We start from the raw sequence: 12,285 nt of genomic DNA on the forward strand, positions 1-12,285 counted from the left end.
AATGAATAGCAGGAAATCGATTTTAAACCACATGGTTGTAAAATGCTTTCTTTTTTCTCCCTCATTTAACTAAAGAAGGGCTGGACCCTAGGTGATGTTTTCCTTAGCATCTAAGCAGCTGGTATCACCCCACTGCTTCTGTGCTCCACTCTCCTACGGGACCCTCCCTACCTTTAATCCCTCTTGTGCTGGAGGCTGGGTCTTCCTTGCTAGTGGTAGCTCTTTCCATGTTTTCAATCCATGGTCCGCATCCCGCTCCATTGCCTTTGCTTTTAGAGAAATAAACATGAACATTGAGTCACTGGAAGGAATAACACATGCATCCCTCCCCCACCAGTTGGAGTAGCACTGGCTCACCTAGTATATCTCTGGGCTAGGTCTCGAGGACCTGCTGCTCCTCCCTTACCTGTAGTTGAAGGCCTGCCTCAGCTCGGTAGGTGATATGCAGTAAGGAAATGTCCAAAGGACACGTCTTGTTGGATTACACAGTAAACATCTAATTGGCTGCAAATCTTTTTTCTTTCTTTCTTTCTTTTATTTATTTATTTTTTTGAGACAGAGTCTCGCTCTGTTGCCCAGGCTAGAGTACAGTGGCGCGATCTCGGCTCACTGCAACCTCTGCCTCCCGGGTTCAAGTGATTCTCCTGCCTCAGCCTCCCGAGTAGCTGGGACTACAGTAGCGGGCCACCACGCCCAGTTAATACTTTTGTTATTTTAGTAAAGACAAGGTTTCACCATGTTGGCCAGGATGGTCTCGATCTCCTGACCTCTTGATCCGTCCACCTTGGCCTCCCAAAGTGCTGGGATTACAGGCATGAGCCACCGTGCTTGGCCAATTATGCACAACTTTTTAAGGACCATCTCTATCACATGAACTAAAGGATATCATTTTCACTTTGGGGTGGGAGGTGGTGAGCTGCTTAGAAGCAATGCCTAAACCCCCTGGGCTTTCCTTCCTTTCACTTGGAAGAACCAGGGGGTAACTAACTGCTAACAATTCCATACTATCAGAGTCAGAGATCTAGGTGCTAGCCTAAGGGCTGCATCTCATTTAATCCTCATGGCAAGACTATACAATATTATATCCATTTTGTAAAATAAATGATAAAAAGAACTTAAGCACAGAGAGGCTATAGAATCCATCCAAAGAGATGGAGCGGGACTTGAGGCTGGGTCTTTGAGACCTGAGTTTGAGCCCTTCATCATTATGTTGTGCATGCTGCTAACCAATTTCCCTCTCTGTCTTCTAGAACTTAATACATGGGGGTCACATTCTGTCTAATCCATCCCGGTAGCTCTCCAGAGCTCACATCAGGAGAGAGTTCCAAAATGTTTCCAGGGGTACTAGGCTTGGTTACAATCTTTTGCTTGGTGGCCCAGAGTATAAATGTGGATATCTTAGACTGGCCTACAGCTGAAGTGTCTATTTCATTTGCAAGCCTATCTTTGACCAGGAGGAAGTGAATCATTCTTGAGAGCATCTAATTAATTGCTTTCAGATTCCACATGTTGGCATTCTCATGCCTGAGCATCAGACATGTCCCTCTCTGCCTCTGTTAAATGTTGGACATTTAACAGTGGTAGTGGTAGCAGCTAGCGCAGTCTTGAATACATGGAGCCCTCGCTGCTGGGGCCGAGCACAGGTTCAATTCTACTACCAAGGCCTCTCCATTTCCGAGCCCGTGGTGCAGGCACTGGGGTGCCTACGAGGAAGTGGACTAACTGGACTTCTGCTATGCACCTCCTTTAGTGGGCATTAAAGCACAGTTCAAAGACTCTCACATTTTGAGTTCACCCCCACAGACCTGTGTGCCCCTTCTCCAGTCAGGTCATGTTGTCATTTGATCCTAGTGGTTGTTCTGGAAGGGTTCAGGAAGGGAGGCGGGGACAGATCTTGGGAAGGGCAAACATTGCCTTGTATGCCTCATCTGAGGCTTCTGCATAGTCTTAGGGGACAGGGAACAGTCTTAGGTGAATCTCAGCTTCTCCCCTTCCCCTAGCCAGGCCCTAGCCCTACTGGCATGAGGAATCCTATCTCTTTGTCTTCATGCCAGGAGACCAACAGGCAAAGAGAGCAGTTACCACACTGGAAGGAGAAATGGGTCCTGGTCATCAGGAGGAGGTACTCCTTAAGGGACAGTACCCAAGTGAGACAGTTCCACTAGGGAACACAGCAAGAATCCTACTTAACTAAATCTATGGCTGCCACCTGCTGCTACAGTTGGTCCTTGGCTGTACTTTGTAGTACAAGGCGGAGTAGGCCACTGCTGCCAGCCCGGGAGGTCAAGGGCATTTACCCAGATGTCCTCATTCCCAGTTTTTCAGTCCCTTATCTTCCCTCTCAGGATCTGACTTTGCCTGCTCATCTACGGGCCCTAGGAGTCCAAAATATCCAGATGGCACACTTGCCTAGGCTGAGCATTTTTCCTTCTCTCAAATTCTGCCACTTTTACCAGCCCAGTCTGCCTCTGCTATAGGAGATGAGAGGCTAAATGTTGGCAGGGAGGCCACCTGATTCTGATTCTGTGTTTTAAATTGGTAATTAGTCTGACCCTGTTACTTTCTCTCTTCAGTGCATCAACGGGAGGCTCTTAGCAACAGCCTCCCAACTCTACCTTCCTGATAGATAATATTTTCCTCAAAGCTCTCAAATGTTAGAGACATTGCACCAGCTGGCATATCCCCATCCACCTGTATCTGATCCCAGGTCACCACAGATGAAGGTCTGAGCAATTGAACTGATACAGCAGGCCAAGGCCCCAGGACTCTCAACACTCCACTTAACACCAATAATGAGGTCTTTGTGGCCATTTGGCCTGCAGTGAGCCAATACCAGAATCCCATCCATTCTGGGACCCCTCCTGGTACTAACGGTCTTCAGTCAGGTTCCCCAGAAGCAGACTATGCAAGTGTGTTATTGACAAAGGGCTTTCAGATGAAACCTGGAAGACAGTGAGGCCGAAGCTAGGGCAGGGAAGAAGCCAGGCACAGACGTGGGCTTAGCAGAAGTCTAGCATCAGCCTGATCCCTTGGGCAATGCTGGAGCATGGATGGCACCACAGGTTACCATCTTGAGACACAAGGACTGGCTTCTGTACCCTGAATCAGTAAGCACTGGTGGGCCATAAGCCACCCTTAGGGGAGGACATAACCTCACAGGCATTTCCTGGCTGGACAACCCTGGCCAGCGGAGGGCAACTGTCTGGAGGGCACGGCTGTGAGCCATTGTCAGCTAACCTCATAGCAGCAGAGACATGGGGCCAACAGCCTATAAAGAGGGTCTGGGCAGGCTGTCAGTACTCTCTACTATAATACTGTATATGTGGTTTATTTTAAAAACTTTTTTAGAAGACTTTATTTATTTTATTTTTTAAGAAGGAGTTTCACCCTTGTTGCCCAGGCTGGAGTGCAATGGTGCGATCTTGACTCACCACAACCTCTGCCTCCTGGGTTCAAGCGATTCTCCTGCCACAGCCTCCCGAGTTGATGGGATTAAGGCATGTGCCACCATGCCCGGCTAATTTTGTGTATTTTTAGTTTCATCATGTTGGCCAGGCTGGTCTTCAACTCCTGACCTTAGGTGATTTGCCCAGCTCGGCCTCCCAAAGTGCTGGGATTACAGGCGTGAGCCACCACACCCAACTGACTTTATTTTTTTAGAGCAGTTTTAGGTTCACAGAAAAACTGAGAGGAAGGTACAAAGATTTCCCATATATCCCCTGTGCTCACACATGCATGGCCTCCCTGACTATCACCATTCCCCATCAGAGAGGCACATTTGTTACAATGGATGAGCCTATACCCTGAATATATCATATTCACCCAAAGTCCGTAGCTCACATCATGGTTCACTCTGGGGTGTTGTACATTCCTTGGGTTTGGACATATTTATAATGACATGTACAGTAGTCCCCCTTTATCCTCAGGGGCTACTTCCAAGATCCCCAGTGGATGCCTGAAACCCCAGAGAGTGCCGAATTTGACTGCCGTCAGTGGGAGCATGTTTCTATTTGCCTTCCACCCCCACCAGTTTAACGCCTTTTTCATCTTAGTACTGCTGCTGCAAACTTTGGCAGTTTGAGATGCGACAGCAAAACGAGTACAAGTTTCTTTCTCCTTCTTCACAATGTCGTGGATAGATGATTCCTTCTTACCATAGATCTTAGCAACCTTGGCATGTGATTTTTTTCTTTCTTGTTAAATCAAGAACTTTCACCTTTTCACTTACAGGAAGCATCTGACGGCTTCTCTTTGGCATATCTGAATTTCCAGCATCACGACTGTGCTTTGGGGCCATTGTTTATTTTATTTATTTATTTACTTATTTTTTTTCAGACAGAGTCTCGCTCTGTCGGCCAGGCTGGAGTGCAGTGGTACCATCTCGGCTCACTACAACCTCCACCTCCCAGGTTCAAGAAATTCTCTGCCTCAACCTCCTGAGTAGCTAGAATTACAGGCACATACCACCACGCCCGGCTAATTTTTGTATTTTTAGTAGAAATGAAGTTTCACCATCTTGGTTAGGCTGGTCTTGAACTCCTGACCTCAGGTGATCCACCCACCTCGGCCTCCCAAAGTGCTGGGATTGCAGGCATGAGCCACTGCGCCCGGCCTGGGGCCATTATGAAGTAAAGTGAGAGTGACTTGAACACAAGCACTATGATCCTCACAGTCGATTTAATCACCAAGACGGTTATAAGTGACCAAGACTGGTGGGGTGGGGAGCACAGACAGTAGGGACACCCTGGGCAAGGGGATAATTCGTGTCCCAAGCAAGACACAGCAGAAGGCACCAGATTTCATCGCACTACTCAGATGGCGTATCATTTAAAACTCACCCATCGTTTATTTCTGTAATTTTCCATTTGATATTTGGACAGCAGTTGACTAACAGTAACTAAAACCTGGAAAGTGAAACTGTGGATAAGGGGGTGCGTCTACCTTCTCAATGTGAGGCATTTGCCTTCATGTTAATTCTGGCCCCATTTGTTCTACACAAATGAATAGCAGGAAATCGATTTTAAACCACATGGTTGTAAAATGCTTTCTTTTTTCTCCCTCATTTAACTAAAGAAGGGCTGGACCCTAGGTGATGTTTTCCTTAGCATCTAAGCAGCTGGTATCACCCCACTGCTTCTGTGCTCCACTCTCCTACGGGACCCTCCCTACCTTTAATCCCTCTTGTGCTGGAGGCTGGGTCTTCCTTGCTAGTGGTAGCTCTTTCCATGTTTTCAATCCATGGTCCGCATCCCGCTCCATTGCCTTTGCTTTTAGAGAAATAAACATGAACATTGAGTCACTGGAAGGAATAACACATGCATCCCTCCCCCACCAGTTGGAGTAGCACTGGCTCACCTAGTATATCTCTGGGCTAGGTCTCGAGGACCTGCTGCTCCTCCCTTACCTGTAGTTGAAGGCCTGCCTCAGCTCGGTAGGTGATATGCAGTAAGGAAATGTCCAAAGGACACGTCTTGTTGGATTACACAGTAAACATCTAATTGGCTGCAAATCTTTTTTCTTTCTTTCTTTCTTTTATTTATTTATTTTTTTGAGACAGAGTCTCGCTCTGTTGCCCAGGCTAGAGTACAGTGGCGCGATCTCGGCTCACTGCAAGCTCTGCCTCCTGGGTTGACGCCTTCTCTTGCCTCAGCCTTCCAAGTAGCTGGGACTACATGCATGTGCCACTACATCCAGCTAATTTTTGTATTTTTAGTAGACACGGGGTTTCACCATGTTGGCCAGGATGGTCTTGATCTCTTGACCTTGTGATCCGCCCACCTTGGTCTCCCAAAGTGCTGGGATTACATGGCTACAAATCTTAAAGAGGGGAGAGGTGAGGAGGAAGAATCACCTTTGTCTTCTCAAAAATGTTTTCACTGGCTCACTACAGCTCCCTCCTTCCTCTTTATTGACCCGAAATGCCAACTACGATAGTAACTCTTCTGGGTTAGACAAATCCAGTGAATAAACACCTACTAAGCATTGGAGGTCCAAGAGGAATAAGATATGCCTGAGCTAAACCTCATCACCCCCGGCCTTGCTTGCAGAGTGGTTTGCTGGCCTTGTCTGATTATTCAGTGAGTGCTTTCATTTGTTTATTCACTAAATATTTACTGAGCACCTACAAAAGTGCCTGGCACTGGTAGATGAGGCCCGAGGGAAGCTAAAACTAATAAGACAACCTCCATGCCCTAAAGGAATTCATGATCTAGTAGGGAGAAAATGTAAACACATAATAAAATTATAGCATATTAAACGCTGCAATAGAGTACTCTGTAAGAGTGTGGGGGCAGAGAGGAGGGGTAGAAACAGCTACTTTCTAGAGCCCTCACCTTTTCCACTTCTCTCATCTTTTTGGGTTAGGATCTGGGTGGGTTCCACAAGGATCGGGCCAAATGAGCTGAGGAAAACTAAGCAGACTGCTGTATCAGAACTGGATCACAGTAGACAGGTGTTTTCAACAAACATATTGAGTATCCCTGAGTGCTTTGGGCAGGAAGAGGAATTACAGATGAAGAGGTTTGTAAGCCGTAGTAATAGATGGAACAAGGAGCACCAGTGAGGACTTAACCGTGAAAGAAGTCTGAGCACACCTTCCTCCCAGACAAGAGGGAATAAAGAAAGGAAGATGATCAGGAGAGTTCTGAGTGGAGAGGGGGAAGCCGGGGGAGGTAACATCAGAGGGTGCGTTGGCCCACTTAGCAAAGTAGGAGGCAGGGCAGCCTTGTGAAAATAGGAATGGAATAGAAAACTCAAGAAAACAGCCAAAAGCAAGGACAATTAGGGGAGGTTTCGAACCGGCAGATCTACCTCAACTGGCAATACAGCAAGCATGCACCAGAAAAGATATCCTAGCTAGCAGGGGGGTTGGGAACTGATTTAATATCCTAGGCTAGCAGTGGGGTTGGGAACTGATTTATTATTTAATGTTTTATATTTATTTACGTATATATGTACTTATTTATTTATTTTTGAGATAGGCTCTTGCTCTGTCACCCAGGCTAGAGTGCAGTGATGTGATCTAGGCTCACTGCAGCTTTGATCTCCTGGGCTCAAGTGATCCTCCCACCTCAGCCTCCCGAGTAACGGGACTAAAATTGTGCCATTACCCTAGGCTAATTTTTGTATTGTTTTGTTAGAGACAGGGTTTCACCATGTTGCCCAGGCTGGTCTCAAACTCCTGGGCTCGAGCAATCCATCTGTCTTAGCCTCCCAAAGTGCTGGGATTACAGGCATGAGACACTGCACCCGGCCAGTATTTTTTAAAAATCGGAAATCCTTTGTAATAAGCCGAGTGTTGGGGGAAGAAAAGCAATAAAAGCAATGACATGGACTCAATATGAAACATCCAAAGCACCTGACACGTCTTTAAAATAAAAAAAATCAGTACTCACCTTGTGCTCATTTCAAACTGTGGATTTCCTCGGTCTAAAATTAAAGAAAACAAAAAACAGCACTCTCAACTTTAAGCTAATTTGAATTGATTTTACATATTGATTTTTAAATACATGTATATGCATACAGAGAATACTATAAAAATATATAAAGGTGTGTAGGTCTTGATCGTATTTTCCCAGGAATTCAGAAAACGTTGCTGCAGTCCCTGGGCTCACGTGGTCCTGTCGTCCTCCCCCACGTCTCTAGCCCATCCTGCTGAGTTTCCTGCATGCATTGATTCTGGGTCCATCCAAGTTTCTACAGTTAGCTCCATTAATACTGAATTAAAGAATAAACAGTGTGCCCATCAAATGCTGATTTTTTTCCATGTGAGCCCAAATTATGTGACTTGATGAGGGAAAAAATCATGAGTCCCTGGGAGAGCGATAAGAATCACATTCTTTACTAAAGTGTTGTCCCAGGTATGAGCATAACACCAGATCTCAACCTCCAGAGGCCCCCCACTGCCTCCCATGGCATAAAAGCCAAATTCCTTGGCCTGATATTTGAGGCCATCTCAGTCTTTTTCCTTCCACCCTATCCCTGACTCTCCCAGGCTAGGCTCCAGATCATCACTGAATGTGCTCACTTCAAGGCAGCTCTGTGATTTTCAAGGTTTCTGGGCCTACCTTTTACTACCGATGTGATTGGCACGTGTTGCCCAGTTGCTAGGATGGGACCATGGCCTTGATTTCTGCCAGGACTGGGGCTTTGCCTTGTATCCCACCCACAGCACTGCCTGCCCCTGCACTCTTCTGGGTGGGGCCTGACCTTTCCCTGCAGTCTCCCTACACCTCCCGATCATAGGTAGTCATGCCACAGCTAAGGAGCTTGTCCCAAACCTCAGTGCCTGCCTCCCTCGTCAGCTTCTTATGCTGCCGTATCTCACCCATCAGTGACACGCTTCTCTTCCCTGCCCAAGCCCTAGCTGACTCCATAACACCTGGGTACAATGTCCTCTTCTGCCTGGTTATCTCTGAGAGGCCCTCTCTCTAAATCCCTCATTGGCTCCCAGTGTCCTTCCTCTCACCCATGGCCCTGAGGTCACTCTACGCTTTGGCCAGTGTATAGGGTTATTATGCTTAACAATCCACAAAGGTTGAAAGGTGTTGTAGGATGGTGTAAAAATGAATCTAGAAGATAACGTTTATATGTCAGAGCTTTGTAAAGTGCTCAGCAGGCATAAGGTACTGACAGTCCTGATATTCCTGATCTTGGAACCTGGGATACCATCTTCTCAACACTGCTTGGATACCCTCAAGGGCATCCAGAGAGCCTGAGTCTGCATTCTGCTCCTGGTTCAGCCCAGGGCCCTGGTTCCCACTCACTTACCATCCACTGTGGGCCCTCTCTGAATTCTTAGAGCCCTTGCCATTTGCATCACTCACAGAGACATTTCATCAGGCCCTACTTGGTGTACCAGGCTCAGGAGGCTCCGTTCTGCTGCGGATAAGTTGTATAAAATTGACCCTCTGCTTCCACATCTGTAAAAGGAAGGGGCTGGTACAACACCTGTGGGCCTTTCAGTTCAGTAGTGTTTTTCTTTTTATCTAAACCACATGCTGGGGCCTGGTTTTGCTTCTTATCTAGATTTTTGCATTCCTGTCACAACCTAGAGAGCACAGTGCAGGTCTTAAGGAGGGCTTGAGAAATCTCTTTCTGAATTGTCAACTGAAAAAATGTCATATCTTCATAACAAACTTGTCTTTTTCTGCAGGGCCAGGAAGGCAGCAGGGGAGTCAGTTAGAATTTAAAGTTTAGATTAAGCTTAATATTGTTAAGAAGTCAATTCTCACCAAATTGGTCTAGAGGTTTTACATAATCCTAATCAAAATCTCAATTAGTTTTTTTTGAGAAGTTGACAAGCAGATTCTAAAACATATATAGAAGTATAAAGGACAGAGAATAATCAAAACAACTTTAAAAAGGTAGAACAAAATTAGAGGAGTCTAACTACCTCATTTTAAGACTTATTAGAAAGCAGCAGTAACCAAGATAGTGAGGGACTGATGTCAAGGACTTATCAGAAAGCAGCAGTGACCAAGATAGTGAGGGACTGATGTCAAGGTAGACAAATAGATCAATGGAAATGAATCAGGCATCCAGAAATAGATGCACTTACATAAATAGTCAGTTGGAGAAAGAATAGTGTTTTTAACAACTGGCAATGGAAAAACTAGAACATCAATATGCAAAGGACTGAACTTTGATCCATACCTCACACCACATACAAATCAAAAACAGAAACAAACAAACAAACAAACAAACCAACACCCAAAATGGATCAGTGACCTAAATGTAAAACTATAAAACTTCTGGAAGAAAACATAGGGAGGAAATCTTTATGGCGTTTGGATAATGATTTCTTAGGCACGACACCAAAAGCATGATCCATACAATTTTAAAATTAAATATTATGAGAATTAAAGTCTTTTGCTCTTCAAAAGTTACTCTTAGGAGAAAAAGATGCCACACACTAAAAGAAAATATTTACAAAGCATTAAAAGGACATGTATCTAGGATATACATAAAAACTCTCAAAACTCAATAATAAGAAAACAATGAGCAAAAGATTTGGACACTTCACCAAACAAGATATAAAGATGACAAAGCAGCACATAAAGAGATGCTCAACCATTAGTTACTAGAGAAAAGCAAATTAAAACCTTAATGACATATCACTATGCCCCTATTAGAAATCTGAAAATTTAAAAGACTGACAATACCAAGAACTGGTGAGGACATGGCACAAGTGGAACTCTCATACATTACTATGGGAATGGAAGATGGTATAGTCACTTTGGAAAGTAATCAGAAATTTCCTAAAAATTAAACATACACCTACCATATGGCCAAACCATTATACTCTTAGGTATTTACCTAAGAGAAATAAAAACGCATGTTCACAGGAAGACTTGTACTTGAATGTTCATAGCAGCATTATTCAAAATGGCCCCAAAGCAGACACAAATCGGATGTTCATTAACAAGTAAATAGATAAAGAAAATGGGGTCTAGCCAAACAATGAAATACTACTCAGCAAAAACCAAAATATGTACTATTGTTTACAAAATGCAACATAGACGAATCTCAGAATAAATATACCAAGGAGAGAAACCAGACCAAAAAAAAGTACATACTGTATTATCTCTTATGAAATTCTAGAAAATGCAAACTAACCTCTAGTGACAGAAAGGAGATTGGTCATCACCTGGGGTGGGTGAGGGAGGGGCAGGAGGAAGGGAATGCAAAGGAGTGTGAACAAACCTTTGGGGGTGATAGGCATGTTCATTATCCTGACTGTGGTGATGCCTTATAGATATATACAGATGTCAAAACTTATCAAATTGTACACTTTAAATATGTGTGGTTTATCGTGTCATTATACCTCAGTAAAGGAGTTTTAAAAATTATAGTAAAAGGTCTCCACCTAGAAACCTTAATAAGCTAAAATGTATGTCCCCAGGACTAACCCTAGCTCTTCTATAGTTCTGGGGTGGAACCAGAAATCTGCATTTGTGGCAAGCCCTTCAAATAATTTGAATGCAGGTGGTCCTTAAACCACCGTTTGAGAAACACTAATCTAGTGAGTAAGGATTTCTAAACAAGCTTGTGACTAGAATGTTGTTTCTGCAGGAAACAAGTAATTTTTTCTACTAGCGTTACCATATCATTCTGTGTTAAGCCTCTAGGACACTCCTATTCAATTACCATAACATATATTTAATATAATATTAATAGTTGTAAAACAAAAGCAAATCATAGTTTTTCCCATCTTATTTTTATACAAAGTAAAATCAATGATATAATCTTGTTACTGGTTCCTGGCAGTTACCTACAGTTTAAATCAAGAACTTATGTTGCTTGGTTTTTGTGACAGAAAACTGATGTGGTGGCTTCCCAGTTACACGGCTTGGTTTATCTTTTCCCTTATCTTATGATGCACACCCCTTGCACATTCCTGAGCAGCTGATGATCACAGAAGACCTAGAAAAAGTGTGAGCTAGTTGCATTCCTGCTATCTCTAAAGACAAAGGTTATCTTTCCATTTTTACGTGATTTTTCTTACTCAAAATGCAAACCACTGCCAGTATAAATGATGGAAGATAGACTTTCCACATGAGACTGACATTTCTTCACCCTAGTAACATTACCTGAGGGGAACATCAGAACTCAATTGATAAAGCTTGCTGTGGATTTTCCCACCAAATATCCCTGCTATTACGAGAATTGGTTCAAAAAACAAAACAAAACAAAACAAAAAAAGTGAAAGGATAAAGCCTACTTAAAGATGATTTTTACTTGTTGAAAAGAGTACAGCATGTGACATCAGTCAAAATGATGGAGAAAAAAACCCTCCCCAAATTCTCTTCTTTGTGAAAGCATGGAAAAAACTGGCCAAAAATGGTCAGAAAATTTATTTTCAGAACACTGGAAAATTTTTTTATTATACTTTAAGTTCTAGCATACATGTGCACAATGTGCAGGTTTGTTACATATGTATACATGTGCCATGTTGGTGTGCTGCACCCATTAACTCATCATTTACATTAGGTATATCTCCTAATGCAACCCCTTCCCACTCCTCCTACCCCATGACAGGCCCCAGTGTGTGATGTTCCCCTTCCCGTGTCCAGTTGTTCTCATTGTTCAATTCCCATCTACGAGTGAGAACATGTGGTGTTTGGTTTTCTGTTCTTGCGATAGTTTGTTCAGAATGATGGTTTCCAACTTCAACTATGTCCCTACAAAGGACATGAACTCATCCTTTTTTATGGCTGCATAGTATTCCATGGTATATATGTGCCACATTTTCTTAATCTAGTTTATCATTGATAGGCACGTGGG

General features: G+C 43.9%; 1 protein-coding gene across 2 annotated transcripts in view; it reads right to left on the bottom strand.

The window, feature by feature from the left end:
• Nucleotides 1-12,285, bottom strand: part of MCF2L2 (MCF.2 cell line derived transforming sequence-like 2) — a 242,044-nt gene that overhangs the window by 4,928 nt on the left and 224,831 nt on the right. For both annotated transcript variants that reach the window (XM_011945800.1, XM_011945799.1), the window contains exons 26-27: nucleotides 7,395-7,428; nucleotides 5,170-5,267 (exon numbers count right to left, since the gene is read on the bottom strand). In XM_011945800.1, the coding sequence (XP_011801190.1) occupies nucleotides 5,170-5,267; nucleotides 7,395-7,428 (132 nt within the window). The remainder of the gene's footprint in view (nucleotides 1-5,169; nucleotides 5,268-7,394; nucleotides 7,429-12,285) is intronic.

The sequence above is a fragment of the Colobus angolensis genome, unplaced genomic scaffold (genome assembly GCF_000951035.1).
Source record: "Colobus angolensis palliatus isolate OR3802 unplaced genomic scaffold, Cang.pa_1.0 Scaffold245, whole genome shotgun sequence".
NCBI classification, from domain to species: domain Eukaryota; kingdom Metazoa; phylum Chordata; class Mammalia; order Primates; family Cercopithecidae; genus Colobus; species Colobus angolensis.